This window comes from Meleagris gallopavo, chromosome 1, assembly GCF_000146605.3.
Source record: "Meleagris gallopavo isolate NT-WF06-2002-E0010 breed Aviagen turkey brand Nicholas breeding stock chromosome 1, Turkey_5.1, whole genome shotgun sequence".
In the NCBI taxonomy this organism is placed as follows: domain Eukaryota; kingdom Metazoa; phylum Chordata; class Aves; order Galliformes; family Phasianidae; genus Meleagris; species Meleagris gallopavo.
In genome coordinates this window covers 73,103,583-73,120,853 of record NC_015011.2, presented here as the reverse complement: position 1 = coordinate 73,120,853, position 17,271 = coordinate 73,103,583, and the positions used below count along the sequence as shown (strand labels likewise).

Sequence of the window (17,271 nt, the reverse complement as noted above, 5' to 3'; positions counted from 1 at the left end):
CAATATAGCCACCACCAATAGCTATGCATTTTTGCCAGCAATGAACAAGAGCCTGCATGATGCACTTGTAAAGACATTACTAGCAGAGGTGACCCTGTTGCCCCTGCTTCAACACGCCACCCACTGCCTCACTTTGCTAACATCCACTGTTTGATCTCCATAAGCATGAGCAAACGTCAGTGAATATCAGTGGGTGCAATTTTTTCTGTATGGAAGAATTCAGTTCCACACCTTGGCATCTGACCTGGAGGATGTGAAGCCATTTTGTCAGACTGCCCTCTGCTGCCATCTGTTACATGGCAACAAAATGTAACAGAATATTGGTGGAAAGGTTGAATCTCTATTGCCATACCATACCATCATGATTTGCCTTGGATGTCGTGGGCCAGCATAATAAAATAGAAGGCAGTACTTTTGGAGTAGCCCTCATATAATATTTTTAAACATACTTGCTTTTTTTCTTAGAAATTAATAAGTTTATTTTCCAACCTCCACAATGTGCTGGAGTTCTGTTACGGAATGGCTGAGGGGTGCAAAGAGTTTGGTGGCACACTCAAATCAAAATTTCTTCATGTATTGGACGTACATTTTTTGTTCAATATTTTAAAACATTCAAGGTAGCAGTTCTTTTCCCTGACTTATATTTACTGCTCAGTTTCTAATCTCACTTCCTTTTTCTGCTTCTGATGAATTTATATGTAATTTCTCCACTCCTTATTTAATTAAACCTCTCATGGAATGAAAGAGAAGCCCACATTTTCTTCATTTTATATAAACAGACGCTGTCTCAAACAGCAGTTTGTAAGTAATCAGGGCATGTAAATGCAAGTTTTGGATAACACCTATCATTCTCATGCAGGTGTCATCCTTTATAAGACATTAGGAATGTGTAATTTTGTTAGGTGTTTGGTATTTCTGTTCTGGATGTCACTGGGAATTTTTGGAGCTCAACATCTGCAAAAGCAAGTCTAGATCCTCAGATACTTGGCCCAAGTTGCTGAAAAGGAAAAGGAAGCTTGCAAATATACGGCCTGCAGGCAGAATCTTTGCTTAGGCAACTGAAAATCCGTGCTCTTAGAGATACTGTCACTTCTGAAAGTATCAGCCTTTCTATTGGTATGAAAAGCAAATGTGACTAATAATAGTTCTAAAGTGTAAGTAATGCCAAAGATTACAAAAACCAGAAATAAAGTTCAGGAGGGCATTTGTGCTGTAGATTTAAGACTGTTGCATAGATAGGGTATGATAAGTGGTATCTGTGTCTTTTGTGATTCTAGCTCGGCTCTACATTTGTATTTGTGTTTACCTTCTAATTATCTTATGTAACAGAAGTCTGTCCTGTTCATTCAGAGGAAGAAGTACACAAGGTGCACAGGGAACCACCAGTCAGTTCAGAAACAGTTATATTGCGGTAAGTCTCTTAGAGGCTCCATTGATTCTGGCCTCATGCCTGTGTAGCACAGATACCATTGTTTCTGAGGAGTCCAAATGAAGATAATAAGTAGAAAACTATGATAGAGTGACTTACAGCTGTGTTCCTCTCCATGTCCTGTAGGAGAGGACTCCATTGCAGCAGAAGTATTTCTGTCCAGTGGACAGTATTTCATCAAGCCAAACTTTGTTCTTTGTAATGTAAAGTATGTGGAGCTTGAGCTTGTTGGAAACAGAGGGCCTTATGCCAGATCCATTACTAAGATTTGGGTTATCCATCACTGGCACTGTGCTCTTCATTTTCTCTGTGTTTGTAAATCCTTACTCCCTGACAGAGAAAAGAAACCTGCAGATACAATGGGGACCTTCAAACGTCGGCACTCCAAACTCATCAACTCCTGTAAGTACCTTCTGCTTGAAGTGCTATGGCAGATGGCTATCTTCTGTCATCTCCCATCCTTGCTGTTGGTTTTGTCACTTGGGAGCATTACAAAGGAGCATTTAGTGGAGGCAGTGAAGCCATAGTCATGGTCACCGCTTGGCTGATAGTAGATACATATGGTTTATTGTTATCCTAACGGTTTTCTCCAGACTGAAGTAGAGGACAGATAGTTGCCATAGAAAGTATAAAAATATATGCCTCTCTTCACAGCAAAGTTGCTGTATCAGGAGTACAGTGATGTGGTTCTGAACAAGGCCATTCAAAGCCAGAAGAGAGTGGATTCTTTTGCAGAGGATACAGAATCGTGTTTGCCAAGCTCCCCAAGGCTACGAAGGAAAGTATTGTCTCCCCAGGACTCATATTTGCAACGTCTGTCAGTGTCATCAAACCCATCCCTCTGGCAGGATATCCCCATGATCCGGGGCAGCAGAATGCTACTCAGTATGTCCCGTGATGAGCAGAAGCTGCAAGAGGTAATGGATAGATGTAATAAGGTAGATCGGTGGCTTGTAGTCAAGGAGGATGGAGGACGGTGGTTAAAGTGGAAAGCAAAAATGCCTGATGTGGGAGTGCAGTGGTTGAATGCAGAGGTCACCGTCTCATGTAAGCAGTTTGGGAATGTGGTGTCAGTGCTTATGAAGTAGCACAGTGCTGAAGTTCTGCATTGTTGATAGAAGGAGCACAGAAATAAGATGAAAATTCTATCAGTAACTTCATGAAAACAGATGCTAGGAAACTGTAACAAGAGAAAACAAGGAATTTTGAACAAGTTTGAACAACAGAATTTTAAAGAGAAGACTGAGCTTTCTCCCACACTTAAGCTTATGAGAGAATTGACCCATGTGTGCTGCAGGGCTGAGGGGGAATGAGAAGATGTATGTATGTATTCAGCAATTTGGTACACGGAGGAACAGGTAAAGAAAGATGGGAGGAACCAAAAAGTGGATGGGAGAACCCTGAGAGAGAGGAAAAAAACAGCATGTGAAACACGAAGGAGAAACAGAACATAGGCAGTGGGGATGCTGGATAATTTATGGGAGCACATAAAATAGGGGACCTAGTGAAAATGGAGTCAAGGAATGAAAAGTAAAATTAGAACAGGTAACTGTTGTTTTAAGTCATACTGCAAGCTGTCTTTCACTCTGTTTCTCTTCTTTTGTAATTAATTGCACACATCGCATACTAAAAAGTTTTCTTGCTTTGTCCCATCTCCACTAATGAGATTACTTGCAGGCTTGCCTGGTCTGATGATGTTCTGCTCCTTTTTTCTTCTCTCAAGGCCAAATTTGAGTTGATAATGTCTGAGGCTTCCTATCTGCGCAGTTTAAATGTGGCAGTGGATCACTTCCAGCGATCAACAGAACTCCACGCAATTCTCAGTAATCAGGAGCGTCAGTGGCTTTTCTCACGTCTTCAGGATGTACGTGATGTCAGTGCCAGGTAAGATTATGCCCCCTTATTTCCACATCTAACACTCTCCATGAAGTGCAAATTACAGCCTTGAAACACTAGTTTCTATCAGTAACATCTCTCACTCCTGTTCTGTATGTTCACTGACTTTTGAGTTGGATGTACACGCACATATCACTTTGTGATTGCATATCAGTGTTGCCCTCAAAGGAGCCATCACCTTTTTAGGTGACAGGACAATGCAAATCTTGGTGTTAAGTCCTGGAAATGATACAACTGTGCACAGAGATCATTACAGAGCCAGAATGTTCAAAATGCTGCCATGTCTTATTGGCACTAACTACAAACAAGTAACTAGACCTCAGTCCAAACCAAATGCAGCTTTTACATAATACATGTGGAGAAGATGCAGCTGCACAATCCTGAATCAAATATAAGTAAATAAGATTACAGCCATAATATGACAGTACCTAATTTGAAATCAATTAAATGTAAGTCATAAAACATAGATCTGACCCTATGTGCAAGGAATCTTCTTCGAATTTGTTCTGTTTTTCCCTGCAAGGCTACTATGGTTTGCTCTGTGTTTTCAGTTTCTACCAATTCTTTTTGGTGATGTCCTGATTTGCTATTGTTTCCTGATTGTAATTTTAGAAGTAGCAAATATAGCTTCTCAGTAGCAAATTAGAGGGCTGAGCAGTTGCCAAATGCATGAAAGTTGCAAGATTCAGATTGTATACCTGGGACAGGGCAACCCTGGCTGTATGTACAGGCTAGGAGACAAGAAGCTGGAGAGCAACTCTGCAGAAAGTGATCTGGATGATAATTAGTTCAGTCTGAGTCAGCACTGTATCCTGGCGGCCAAAAAGGCCAACTGTACTCAGGGGTACATTACACAGCTGATCAAAGGAAGGCATTGTCCTGTTCTTCTCTGTGCTGGTGTAGCCTCACCTTGAGCACCAGGAGCAGTTTTGGGTGCCATGACTGTATGAAAATGTTATCCTCCATAACCATGAGAATAGTAGAGGGTCTAGAGGGCAAAAAGTAGGAGAAGCAGCTGGGGTTCACTGTTCAGCCTGGAGAGGAGGAGACTGAGAGTAGACCTCATGATGGCCTACAGCTCCTTCTGAGAGGGAGCAGGAGCTGAGAGCTCTGCTCTATGATGACAGCAACAGGACCAAAGAGAGTGGCTTGGAGCTGCATCAGCAGAGGGTAAGGTTCGGTATTTAGCACTTTGCTGAGGGTGGTTGGGCACTGCAACAAATTGCCCAGAAAAAAGAGAGGTCATGGCACCAAGCTTGCCTGAGTTCCAGGAGCATTTGGACAGCAACATTCTCAGACATAGGGGCTGAATTTTAGGTGGGACTGTGTGGAGCCAGGAGTTGGACTCTGTTATCCTTATTGGGTTCCTTCCAACCAGGATGTTCTATGATTCAATGAGGAGCAGTAACCCATTTTGCTTCTGCCTCTTCCTTGATGTCTAGCCCCACACTGTCATTGTACAGGCACTATGATCTCTAGAAGTAGAGCTATTTTGTGCTTATATATGAACTACCCAGATTTTAAAGAAATGAATATGTTCCTGCTAGCACTGACACTGATCACTCTGCTTTATATCTCTCTCTCCTTCTATGGCACCACAACTGCGTGCTGCAGTTTCCTTTTTGACTTGGAAGAGAAGTTTGAAGAGGACATGTTCACCTTCCATGTATGTGATGTGGCTCTGAAACATGCTCCTGAGTTCCGCAGGGTCTATCTACCATATGTAACAAACCAGACATACCAGGAGCAAACCTTCCAGCGGTTACTGTAAGTTTTTCATTTGTTGAAACCTTCTACAGCCTCCTACTTGCTTGCTGCACTTCTGATGTGCACTGTTTCAAGTGACAGGGCACACAGCAAGTATGATCTGTTTGTTGGAACATCTGTTTGCAGTACATCTCCGGAAGAAAAGGTGGAAGCCTTCTTCAATTCAGTAGCATTTGGAACAGAAGGTCTGAGATGCTGTAAGGCTCCTCTTTTGAGAGGAGAAAAAGAATAACCGAGGATAATGTAAGAGAATAACATTCAGTAGAAGTATTCTACTGAAGGCAATTGCCACAGCCTTAGGGCAAAAATGTCTGTCCTAGACAGTTGTTTTCAGTCTGTGGTTTTCAGACTATTAAGAACCTGAAAGTGATAGCTAAGAAAAGTATGGTTGCTCTCATTAAATCTAAACTAGTTATCCAAGAATCTTTGAAATGGATTGAAAATCCTAAGACCAGCGCATCATCAGTTTCCCTTGCTGTTGTCTTCGGCACTCAGTGGCATAATCAAGCACTGCTCAGGCTCAGTCATGAGCAAGGTTTCCTTAGCACTTCTGCACTAATTCCATCAGTAAAAATCCAATCCTAGTTGACAATTCTGAGAGAAGTCACTGTTCGAAACAAATCATTCAGGCACTGGGTCCTCTGGGTGTTGCTGACTGGGAGACATTTAGTCTTACAATTGGTTTCCTTCAGTGAAGGCTCAGTTCTGCACAGAAAGAACCTTCAGGATATCATCTAGGGCATTGTGGGGCCAATAGCTGTTTGTGAGATACTTCTACTGGGCATAAAAGATTCTTTTCCATCTCTTCAGGGATATAGAATTTGGCTGTTCTGGCAGTAGATGCCACTTGCATACCATTGTTCATTGTATCTGCTGCTGCCCAAGACAGAAAACTGTTCTAAAAGGTTAAGCGACACATTAGAGAGGAAGGCAGGAGTAATACTCCTCCCAGCAGTAGCAAGATTGTGGAGGCAGCTTTTCCACTCTCTGGGTAAAGCCCCTGGAGCTGGGTCATTTAGTATTAAGAAAGGATACAAACCACCACTATCTTGTGAAAGGTACCCTTTTTATAGGTGAGACTTAAACATAGATGCTACTTCTGGTTATCCCAGAGTACTATACCACAAAGAGGAAAGATTAAACAAGACCTTCGTTGTACTGCTACCCTCCTATAGCTGTTAGAAACCTATACTTATTCTGACTATGCAGAGTGGTCCAGTTTCTTGACATCTCTTGCTTCAGGGCCAAAACATGACTGCAGTGACTGGCATACCCCAGCATTCACTGAAATCTGGTACTCTTTCTCTGCTACAAAGACTATTTATTTGCTCTGATGCCTAGATATCCTTTCTCATTTACACTAACACAGGAGTGGAAATGCAGGATTTCAACAAGTCCTGGAAAGATTGGAAAGTGATCCAGTATGCCAGCGCCTCTCACTTAAATCCTTCCTCATCCTCCCTTTCCAGCGCATCACTCGACTTAAACTCCTCCTACAGGTAACTGTGCTCATTATCAGTTTTTCTACACTTTCTTTTAAGCTGATTCTTCTTCAAGTCTGAAAGTCACATGAATATGAACAAGCATCAAGCACTAGCAGGAGGGGCTGTGTTAGACCAACAGCATTAATTGGATACAGTCTCTCTGTGAGGCAATATAGTTTTGTATACTTTTTAGGACTTAGTTGTAACACTACAACAATTACATACCAATACCAATGAGTAATTCATGGAGTATCTCTGAACATGTTTTAAATTTTATTGATTTTTTTTTTCTTTTTTTTTTTTTTTTCTTTGTCCTTCCTTCTAGAAGGCACATGTTATCTGGCTGCCCTATGGAAAAGCAGTCTATCTTACTCTTTGCCTGCAACATTGTCTCTCTGGAATTCCTATTAAGTCAACATGCAAGTCCCCAGTGAATCAACCTTGAGCTCTTCCATGGAGCTTCTTTTTTATTATTTGAGCCTCTTCTGAAAAGGAGAAAAGGGATATCAGGCAAAGAATTATTCTACATTTAAGACTGTGCTCAGATTAGTGGCTGTCTCCTATATCATGTAACTTACAGAGAATACTTAACTCCATTTAAATTTTCAGGGATGCCCTGTTCAGTACAGCTTGTCAACTGCATCCTGCATCTCAAATTTCTGGCCTTGTTATCTCCACATCTCCTACCACTATTTCGGTCTCTCTTGAGGCTAGTATCTTAATGTTTCCTTGTTTCTTGAGCCCTTCTCAGAGGTCTGCTCTTCCTATCTACATTATGAAAAATGCTTTTTCTCATGCAGAATATCCTAAAGAGAACTCGGCCTGGGTCTGAGGAGGAAGTGCAAGCAACACAGGCCTACGATGCACTTGAAAAGGTAAGGGTGTCAGCCTGTTCTCCACACCCATACACAGTTGCAGAGCACCAAAGTGTCAGTATATGCTTTTTCTGTTGACCCTCACACTTGTCACCCTTGTCAATGGCCCATATTACTGATGATCACCTATGTACAATTAATGAATGTACACATGTTATGGTATAGCAGAGAGCTTGGCTACATACTTGTTACACCAAAGCAGGAAACAGAAATGATAGGTACACTCACTCATATCCTGGGCTCATATGGAAAACACCAGTGGAGTGGGTCCTTCCCCACTGGTAGTCAGCTCTTAAATGGGTCTAGGAGAGGTGGAGCCAGGTGAGCAGCACAGGTGAATTGTCTTCACCTGTGCTCCTGTGGCTGACTCATTGCTTGCCTCAGGTGATTAATCAGAGGTTCAGGCTCTGATTCAGCAGTTCCCATACACACCTATAACAAATTACTTTGTTCCTGTGAATCTTCTGCATTGAGCACTAAGACAGGACCTAGCTGGGATGCAACTGAATCTTTGCCAATAATACTTAACTCAGGATTCATCTTTCCAGTTGTCCAGTCAGTAGGTTGCAAGGGAGGTGAATCTTTGGAGACCCAAAATAGGGCACTCCCTTCTCTGCATGAGTCACCAAAGCAATGGAGTCAGATATTTACTCACAGGAGCTATGTAAGACAATTCATTGAGTTTTCCAATAACAGTCCAGGGGCAAAATTAAGCAAGTTTCTAACAAGGATAAATCAACTACTTCAAGTCAAGATTAGGCAACTTTCTAACAACAGTTAATCAATGTTATGCATAAAGGATACTTTGGCACTTACGAAGTGTTTCAAGGTAAATTTAGGCAATGGCTACTAAAGAAAGTAAGTAAAAGAAGATCAAGAAGAAAAAGAAGGGGAGAGAGAGAAGTAGAGAAAGAATGAGAGACAGACAGAAAAGACATCACTGGTCCATTTCAAGGAGTTCCAGTGCTTGCCCAGCAGTGCTGGAAAATAGATGAGGGGGAGGGGTGAACAGCAAGCTCATCCAAAGGTTGAATTCTCTAACTAGCAAATAGCGGAAAGTTAAAAGCCCCCTGTAGTTTCTCTCAGGCATCCTTTTATGCCTGCTGGGCTTGCAGATACACCATCCCAAGGTTGTAAACAAGCAAGTTTGCAACAGTAAGTTTGTAGCAAAAACTTTATTGTGGGGAAAGTAGGTCTCTTTTTTGGACAGAGACTACCCTGTTATTTTACAGGATCCCATACTTCGCTGTTATCAGTCTTTGGTTTGTAGTCATGGCCATGGCCTTGTCCTGAGGTGTTGGAAACCTACCAAGCATACTACAGGAAGCCTGAAAGCATTTTTCATTAGTTCATTATACCATCTCCTAAATGTTATCTCTCCTTTGTGTTCCTTATATTTGTCTCTCACTTTCAATTTATCCCTCACTTCTCCAAGAAAATTTTGCTCTAAAATCTGGCTCTAAAAAAAAAAACACAAAAAAACAAAAACAAAACTCAAGGTGTTTACTCTAATACATTCATCTTTACTCTCTGTTTATTAGAGAGGCAAGACTTAAAATCTTCTGAGAGTATTTGTTACCTGCAAATTGTACTGCAAAATTGACTTGTTCCTTGGTAGCCCTTATGCCCTTGTTTTGTCTAGTCTTCATTTGACCTTCTTGGAGTGTCACTCCCTTTCTTGTAATCACTCTGCAACTCTATAACCACAAAACTAAACACCAGTTCTACATGATGCATACATCCTTAAAATCTGAAGAACTGCACTTGCCTTCTGCACAGATCCCAAAACACTACAGTCTGAGACAGGTGAGTAAAATATCATACATGGAATCCTGTAATTGTGTTTAAGCCTTCTCTGCAACACTGTCAGGTAGCTGCCTTATATCACCTCAGACAGCTATGTAGGCAGCTTTAAGACTGAAATCCTTCTGTTGTGTCAAGTCCTCACAGTTACTGCAAAAAGCTCTGGGTTGTGAAAAATCTAGGCCTGATGTTTATCTAATCATCCTCCTGTCTTTACAGTGGAGCATCAAATAAAAGCTCCATCCAAATGACTGGTAATTAAACTTCTGTCACCTGAAAGGAGAAGGAAGTCTCTACTATCCCTCCCAGTATCCCCAAGTTAAAACAATACGTGTAGAATATCCTCAGTTGGAAGGAACCCAGAAGGATCATTGAGATCACAGAGACTTCTTAAGAAATTCAGATGAAAACTTCAGTGAAAAAAAAAAACAAAACAGTCATTGTAGGTATGGATAAGTTTTAGTATGCTTGCCTGAAATTTTCTTTTTTTTTCCCCTCAGGAGGATGCCCAAGAATTGTAATTTACTGATTCTTCATGGGTTCCTGGGAATAATACTGATTCCAGTAGGCAGTGCTGCACCTCACTATCACCTGTTTTCCTCTGCAGCTCATCAAGGACTGCAATGAAAATGTTCAACGCATGAAAAGTACTGAAGAGTTGATTTACCTCAGCCAGAAGATTGAATTTGAGTGCAAGGTGAGCTTGTCCATGCCCTTGGCCTTGTTCTAGCCTAATATCTTTCATCTCGTTCCTTACAAAGTCACTTGTGCTTTCTTTTGTTTTCCTCCCCTGTATACATCGATATGTTGGTTCAGCAGCTTACACAGCTCAATTCTTTATCAATGCTTCCCTTACCCAAACACTTGTGTCAGAGTTCAGTTGAAGGTCTCTAACACAAATTGTCCCGGTCCAGCTGAAGAAATGAAAGTATGCTTCCTCTGGAGAAAGATCAAAATCCAAAAGTCATGGATACTTTTTTCCTTGCATACACTTCACATAAATATTACTTCTGTCTTGTAGATATTCCCACTCGTTTCACAGTCAAGGCGACTTGTGAAGTGTGGTGAATTAACAGCACTGGACTTCAATACTCCAAGTCCAAAATGGAAAGTCACCACCCGTCCTATCTACCTACATCTCTTCAATGACTGTCTGCTCCTGTCTCGGCCAAAGGAGTGAGTGCTTCAGCCACAGTTCTTGCTGTCCCTTCTAAAATGCATCTTTCTGGGTTTGTGCTTTAGTGAGAGTCTGTTTCTTCTGGCTGTCAGCAAGTGGCAGCATTTGTCAAGTCATTTCCTAACTTTGCATTACATGAGTATCACTTAAGTGACATTCCTGATGTTTTATTAAAATATACAATAATATAACTAGGCACTTCGTTGTACAATATTTCCATTCTGCCTATCTCCACAGTATGAAATGCTTTAATAGCAATTTATTGTAGTTGTACTCTGTATGTAACTATTGAGTCATGGCCTGAACCACTGATTGAGCACCTGGGGAAAGGACTTGGTCAGCTCTGGGAGCACAGGCACAAAAGACCTAAAAGCTTGGCTCCACCTCTCTTAGACCTCATTTAAGGGCTAACTGCCACTGTGGAAGGATCTCTTTTAGAAGGTCCCTCCTTTGTGGAGTTTTCCCTTGTGAGCCTAGATCTTTGAGACAGATAAGCAGTCCTTTTTCATTGCCTTATAACATCTTTCTATTGCGTTAGTCCCTCTGTCATTATACCTCTTGTATCACCTTTCCATCATGTTAATCTTTCTGATTGTTACATACTCAAAGAATAATTTCCTCCTAAATGGTAGTATGAAGTCTCATGAACGTACAAATTAATGAAACAGAAAAAGTAGTTTGAAAAGGTGGGTGGGTGTTTTTATTATGCTGTAATCTATTACATAAAACCATGACTGGACAGAGTTTGCAAAGGTTGTATTTCTGCCCTTTTAGTTAAATCTTCTCTGGCCCTCTCAGATTTCCAGCAAAAAAAAGGTTATAGTGCCTAAAGCAGATCAATAATCATTAAAAGCTTCTTGCTTTCCTAACATCAGGGAATTACATGTACTTACTTGTTAACCTTCATCAACTTAATACTCACAGTTTTTGTTCCTCCTCTTTACCTGCAGGGGTGGACGTTTTGTTGTGTTTGATCATGCTGCTTTCTCAGATGTGCGTGGGGAAAAGTGTGAGATGAAACTGCATGGAACAAACAAAAATGTTTTCCGTCTCTTTCTACTTCAGAATTGCCAGGGAAAGAGAGTGGAGTTTCTATTTCGCACAGAGACACAGTGAGTTTGCTCAAGGTTACCTTAATATATCCCGATGCCATAACCAGTCACCTCCTATGAGTGTAGTGGTTGTCCCACTACCAATATGCTGAAATATAAAGCACAGCTGCTGAATGGAAACTCAAAAATAATCTTTTTGCCTTAACGAGCACGTAATGAATCATGTTGCTCCTCTCTCATCACAGCTGCTTGTAGAATACTACAGTGTCATTTCATACCATCAGCCTGCAAAAAAGGGAGTTTTTTCCTTTTTTCCCATCCTTTTTTCCACTCTTCACCTACTTCTGTAAGGACCCACTTCCTGACCTCTCCTGTGAGGATGGACATGTGCACACATGCACATACACACTGTTATCATACTGCTGTCCCTCATGCTGAAATCTGACACATACCTGGTGATGTTTTTCAGCAATGAGAAGCTGAGGTGGATCTCTGCTTTGGTTCCTCCACATGGGGAATTGGACCTCCTGGAATGCCCTGGTAAGACTGCTCTGCTATTATTACCAAGGAGGGTGGGCAACTTGGAATCACTGCAAGGTGGAGTATCCCAGAATGACTCCATGGCAGAATATTTGCCTTTATGTAATTAAAATATATTCATGGTTTTTTTCCCCTCAGTGCCAGGTTCTGTCAGTCATTCTACTTATTTTTTATTCCTCATTTGGTAGAAGATGTGTAATCTGCCTTCCAATTCTCTGCTCTTCAGTGATTGGGCAGTCTTTTATCCCTCATCTGGGCTGATACACAGAGGTTTACTGTTACTTTCTTGTATACCATTACGATCTTTCCTCTCCTATTAGATGCACCACAGGTTCAATGCATAAGGATGTACAAAGCTCGGGAAAATGATGAGCTAGCTTTGGAGAAAGCAGATATCATCATGGTTATGCAATACAGCAATGATGGTGAGCAGAATGAACAATATCTAAAATTATGGTTAGCAAGTTACGTAAGTAGTATAAAGCTTTTAACAGCACAATCCAGCTTCAGAAGGAGCTTCTTATTTGTGGTTGCTCATCTGAAAGAATGAAGAGACTTTTTATCTTCATTAAGGAACCTTATGTGGAAGCTGAAAGGGGCTTTAGGGCTTTGTTGGAATGAGGTTTGAGAAAAGAGTAATGGAAAAATCCTCACCTATTTTGCCTCATGTTGTGTTTGTTCCCACTCCTACAGGATGGATGGAAGGAGTGAGACTTTCAGACAGGGAGAGGGGATGGTTTCCCTCAGAATATGTGGAGCTCATCTCCAGCAAACATGCACGGCAGAAGAACCTGAAAGAAGAACAACGTGTGAAGAATGCCAAGCAGCAAGTCTTCTGCAGGAAATAATTCTACTTTGCTTGGACCTGTGTGGTCTCTGCTGCAGAAAAACCATCTTTTTTCTATTGTTCTCAGAATAAGCACCTCTGCAAAGAGTGTAATACAGATGTGTCTTTTGCCAAAGAAACTGGGAATTCAACCAGGAAAAAATATTCACTTCCTTTCTCCAGAATCACAGCAGCAGAAGGGAAAAATGTTGCATGTATTGCTTGCTTTGTGTTAGTAGGGAGTGACTTTAATCGTACAGAGCACTGGAATCTGGACTCCTGGAAATGTATTCTGGTTTTACCACTGGCAAGTTACTTCAGAATTCTGCCTTAGTTTTCCCATCTGTGAAATGGGGTTATACTTACCTACCTCACTGGATGTTGTGAGGCTAAATTGATTATTATTAGCCTACTGAGAGCTTTGAGTTCCTGAGAAGGAAGGCACTAAGCACAAAGCACAATGTAAGATGAGGAGAATTTTCCATCTGAATATCCTCTCCATGTCTTGAGAGTATTGATCTCCGTAGTATAATTTCTACTTGGAACAACTGATCTATTTGATCATACACATCTACTGTTTGTTGTCTTCTTTTCTTTTTTAAAAGGTACAGGTACAATGAAATGCTAAGTTGAACTCAGCATGCTATTAAGAATCCTCAGTAGCATTAGAATATACACACTTGAGTTTTAGATAGTTTTTGGAAGTCACTGTTATGATTTCCTGCACTTTAAGAAGTATAAAGTTGAATCACAGAATTGTAGAGGCTGGAAGGAACCTCCAGAGATTGAGTACAGTTCCCCTGCAAAGCAGGTCCCCTACTGCTGGCTACGCAGGTAGGTGTCCAGGCAGGTCTTCAATCATCTCCAGAGAAGGAGAATCCACAACCTCCCTGGACAGCTTGTTCCAGTGCTCCATCACCCTTACCATGAAGAAGGTCCTTTGCATACTGGTGCAGAACTTCCTATGCTCAAGTTTATGGCCATTTCCCCTTGTCCTGACCCCACTGACTGCTGAAGAACCTGCTTCACAGAAGTCCCCCTCTCTCGTGAACCCACTAAGCCATCTGAAATGACTCTGTTTCCCACTCTACCTCCCTCTCAAAGTAGAACAGTTACTTTTTACAAAGATCTGACGTGTAGGTACATGCCCTGCACAAAACAACCACGTCTAGGCATTTGGAATGAAGGGGCATTTTCCTGCTGCTCCTAGTCTTACAGCTGATATGATACTGCATGCACCATTTTGCACACTTATGGTAAACACTGAGATATTTTGCCACTGTAGATGAAGTCAAAATATGTGCCAGGGACTCTGTTGTATTTGTAGAACTCTCCAGTTGGAAGTCCAGTTTACATATAGTCCTGCTTTTGTGCAGACCTGTCTATTTGAGGACATACCTTAAACTATAAAATATTGTTGCTGCTGCATTTAGTTACGTCAATACAACATCAAGTATATGAATCAATACACCAAAGAAAACTCTGTATCTTTCTTGCATTTAATATATTTAAAGAATTATCTTTATATTTCCAGCTTTCCTTTTCTATAACATTCTACCTTTACAGAATCACAGAATGGCCAGGATTGGAAGGGACCTCAAGGATCATAAATCTCCACCCCCATCCCCCGCCACAAGTAGGGCCACCAACCTCCCCATTTAATACTAGACCAGGCTGCCCAGGACCCCATCCAACCTGGCCTTGAACACATCTAAGGATGGGACACCCACAACCTCTCTGGGTTTCCAGCACCTCACCACTCTCATAGTAAAGAACTTCCCCCTGACATCCAACCTAAATCTTTCCTCCTTCAACTTAAAACCATTTCCCCTAGTCCTGCTGTTATCTACTCTTTCAAAGAGTTGACTCCCCTCCTATTTGTAGACTAGTTACTGAAAGGCTGCAATGAGGTCACCTCTCAGCCTTCTTTTCTCCAGGCTGAACAAGCCCAGCTCCCTCAGCCTGTCTTCATAGGGGAGGTGCTCCAGTCCCCTGATCCTCTGGATCCTCTCCAACAGCTCTGTCTTGTACTGGGGGCTCCAGACCTGGACACAGTACTCCAGATGGGGCCTCACAAGAGCAAAGTAGAGGGGGATAATCACTTCCCTTTCACTGCTGGCTCTTTTGATGGAGCCCAGGATACCATTTGCTTTCTGAGCTGCAGAATATGCAAGAGCATACTGCTGGCTCATGTTAAGCTTTTCATTGATCAGGACCCCCAGTTCCTTTTCTGCAGGGCTGCTCTCAAGGACTACTCCTTCCAGTCTCTACAGATGACTGGAATTCCTCAGTCCCAAATGCAAAACCTTGCACTTTGCTGTGTTGAACCTCATTAGGTTTACCTGGGCCCACCTTTTGTCTGTTGAGGTCCCTCTGAATGGCATCCCTTCCTTCCACCGTGTCAACCACACCACTCAGCACTTGCTGAGAATGTACTCAATTACGTCATCGTCATTGATAAAGATGTCAAAGAGCACCAGTCCCAAGACAGCCCCTGGGGATGCCACTCATTACCAGCCTCCATCTGGACATAGAACCACTAATCACCACCCTCTGTCTATGGCCTTTCAACCAATTTCTTATCCGTCAAATAGTCCACCCATCAAATCCACATCCCTCCAATTTGGAGATGAGGATGTGGTGGGTGATCATGTCAAAGTCCAGCTAAATGACATAGGTCACATTTCCCTTGTCCACCAATGCCATCACTCCATCATAGAAGGCCACCAGATTGGTTAAGCATGACCTTCCCCTGGTGAAGCTGTGCTGGCTGTGTCGGATCACATGCTCATTCCTCATGATCAAGCATGTCGTCCAGGAGGATCTGTTCCATGATCTTCCCAAGTACAGAGGTGAGACTCACCAGCCTGTAGTTCCCCGAGTCCTCCTTGCTCCCTTTCTTGTAAATGGGAGTGATGTGACCAGTCATCCATTTTCAAATATGATAGAGAGTGGCTCGGCAACCACCTCAGCCAGCTCCTTCAGAACCCTGGGATGCATGTCATTCGGCTCCATAGACTTGTATGCATTCAGTCTCATGAAGTGGTCTCAGACTTGCTCTGCCCTTACAGTGCCCCCTCATGGAGGTTTACCACCCTGATCCCCACCTATATGTTTAGGGATGCAGGGCTCAGGGTCGTGAGAAATAATAGAATCCTGGCCACCAGTGAAGGCTGAGGCAAAGAACTCATTCAGTACCTCAGCCTTCTCTTCGTCTGTTGAAGCCAGTCCTCCTTTTACATTTACCAAAAGAGGTACACTTGCTTAGGCCTCTCTCTTCTGGTCAATGTACTTGTAGAATGTCTTCCTATTGTTTTTCACATCCCTAGCCAAGTTCAGTTCTGCCTGTGCCTTGGCTTTCCTGATCCCACATCTGCAAGTCTGGATGGCATCCCTGTATTCTTCTCAGGTGACACTCCCTTGTTTCCAGAGCTTGTACACACCTTTCTTTGCCCTCAGCATGCCCAGCAGGTCCTTGCCGAGCCATGCTGGTTTCCTACCTCCTCTGCGCACTTTCTTATTCAGAGGGACGGAGAGCTCTTGTGCTCTCAGGAAGGGATCCTTGATTCTTTATTCTTCAATTCCCATATACATTGTGGTATAGCTTATTTCAGCCTATTGATGTCAGTAATTGTAGCTGGATTAAAAAAAAAAAAAAGAGTTTTAGTCCTAGTAAATTCATGCACTTCTCCCATTAAAATAAAATTAAAAGAAAAATCTGCTTTCCTAATTTTAGATTTTCATATTAAATGAGGGTAGCTGACTATTTTCTGAGTATTTTCAGAAATATATTCAGTATTTTAGTTTATTTTTTCCATAAACACTCCTTTCTATGTTAAGTACAAATAGCTATACTTAGCAAAGGCAGTTAAGAAAACTTGCTTTACTAGCCATGGTAATGATCTCAAGAGGCTTATGGTGTAAGTTTGTGAATGCCCTGGAATAGTTGCTGCTGCAGGTTTCCTAGTGGTATTAGTCATCAGTATATAAGGGTAAGCTAAAAGAATGACCTAGATGGGATTTGGATCTACTAGTAACGCGGAATTTTTGAGCCCCTCACTACAAGAAAGATACTGAGTTACTAGAATGCTTGCAAAGAAGGGCAACAGAGCTGGTAAAGGGACTAGCAAACTAGACATACAAGGTTAGAGAACAGGGCTGTTTAGTCTGGAGAAAAGGAGACTAGGGGAAGACCTCTTAGATCTCTACAACTACCTGAAAGGAGGTTGCAGCAAGGTGGATGCTGTTTTTTTCTCAGGTGACAAATGATAGGGTGCAAGGAAATGGCCTCAAGTTGTGCCAGAAGAAAGTTAGACTTGATATCAGGAAGTTTCTTCACAGAAAGAATAGCGAAGCAGAACAAGCTGTCTGATGGAAGTGGTGGAGTCACCGTTCCTGGAGGTATCTAAGAGATGTGTGGAT

At 42.0% G+C, this 17,271-nt stretch overlaps 1 protein-coding gene across 3 annotated transcripts in view; it reads left to right on the top strand.

The window, feature by feature from the left end:
• The window catches only part of ARHGEF5 (Rho guanine nucleotide exchange factor 5), a 36,982-nt gene extending 22,427 nt beyond the window's left edge, over positions 1–14,555 (top strand). The window contains exons 3-15 of one of the 3 annotated variants that reach the window (XM_031555502.1): positions 1,351–1,411; positions 1,767–1,831; positions 2,084–2,346; positions 3,153–3,313; positions 4,940–5,092; positions 6,462–6,591; positions 7,377–7,451; positions 9,862–9,951; positions 10,276–10,430; positions 11,382–11,543; positions 11,953–12,023; positions 12,344–12,448; positions 12,717–14,555. In XM_031555502.1, the coding sequence (XP_031411362.1) occupies positions 1,351–1,411; positions 1,767–1,831; positions 2,084–2,346; positions 3,153–3,313; positions 4,940–5,092; positions 6,462–6,591; positions 7,377–7,451; positions 9,862–9,951; positions 10,276–10,430; positions 11,382–11,543; positions 11,953–12,023; positions 12,344–12,448; positions 12,717–12,871 (1,646 nt within the window). In that variant the 3' untranslated portion in view covers positions 12,872–14,555. Of the gene's footprint in view, positions 1–1,329; positions 1,412–1,766; positions 1,832–2,083; positions 2,347–3,152; positions 3,314–4,939; positions 5,093–6,461; positions 6,592–7,376; positions 7,452–9,754; positions 9,952–10,275; positions 10,431–11,381; positions 11,544–11,952; positions 12,024–12,343; positions 12,449–12,716 lie in introns of those variants that run through there. The other 2 variants (XM_010716935.3, XM_031555503.1) reach the window with 2 other exon arrangements.
• Positions 14,556–17,271: the final 2,716 nt, after the last annotated feature.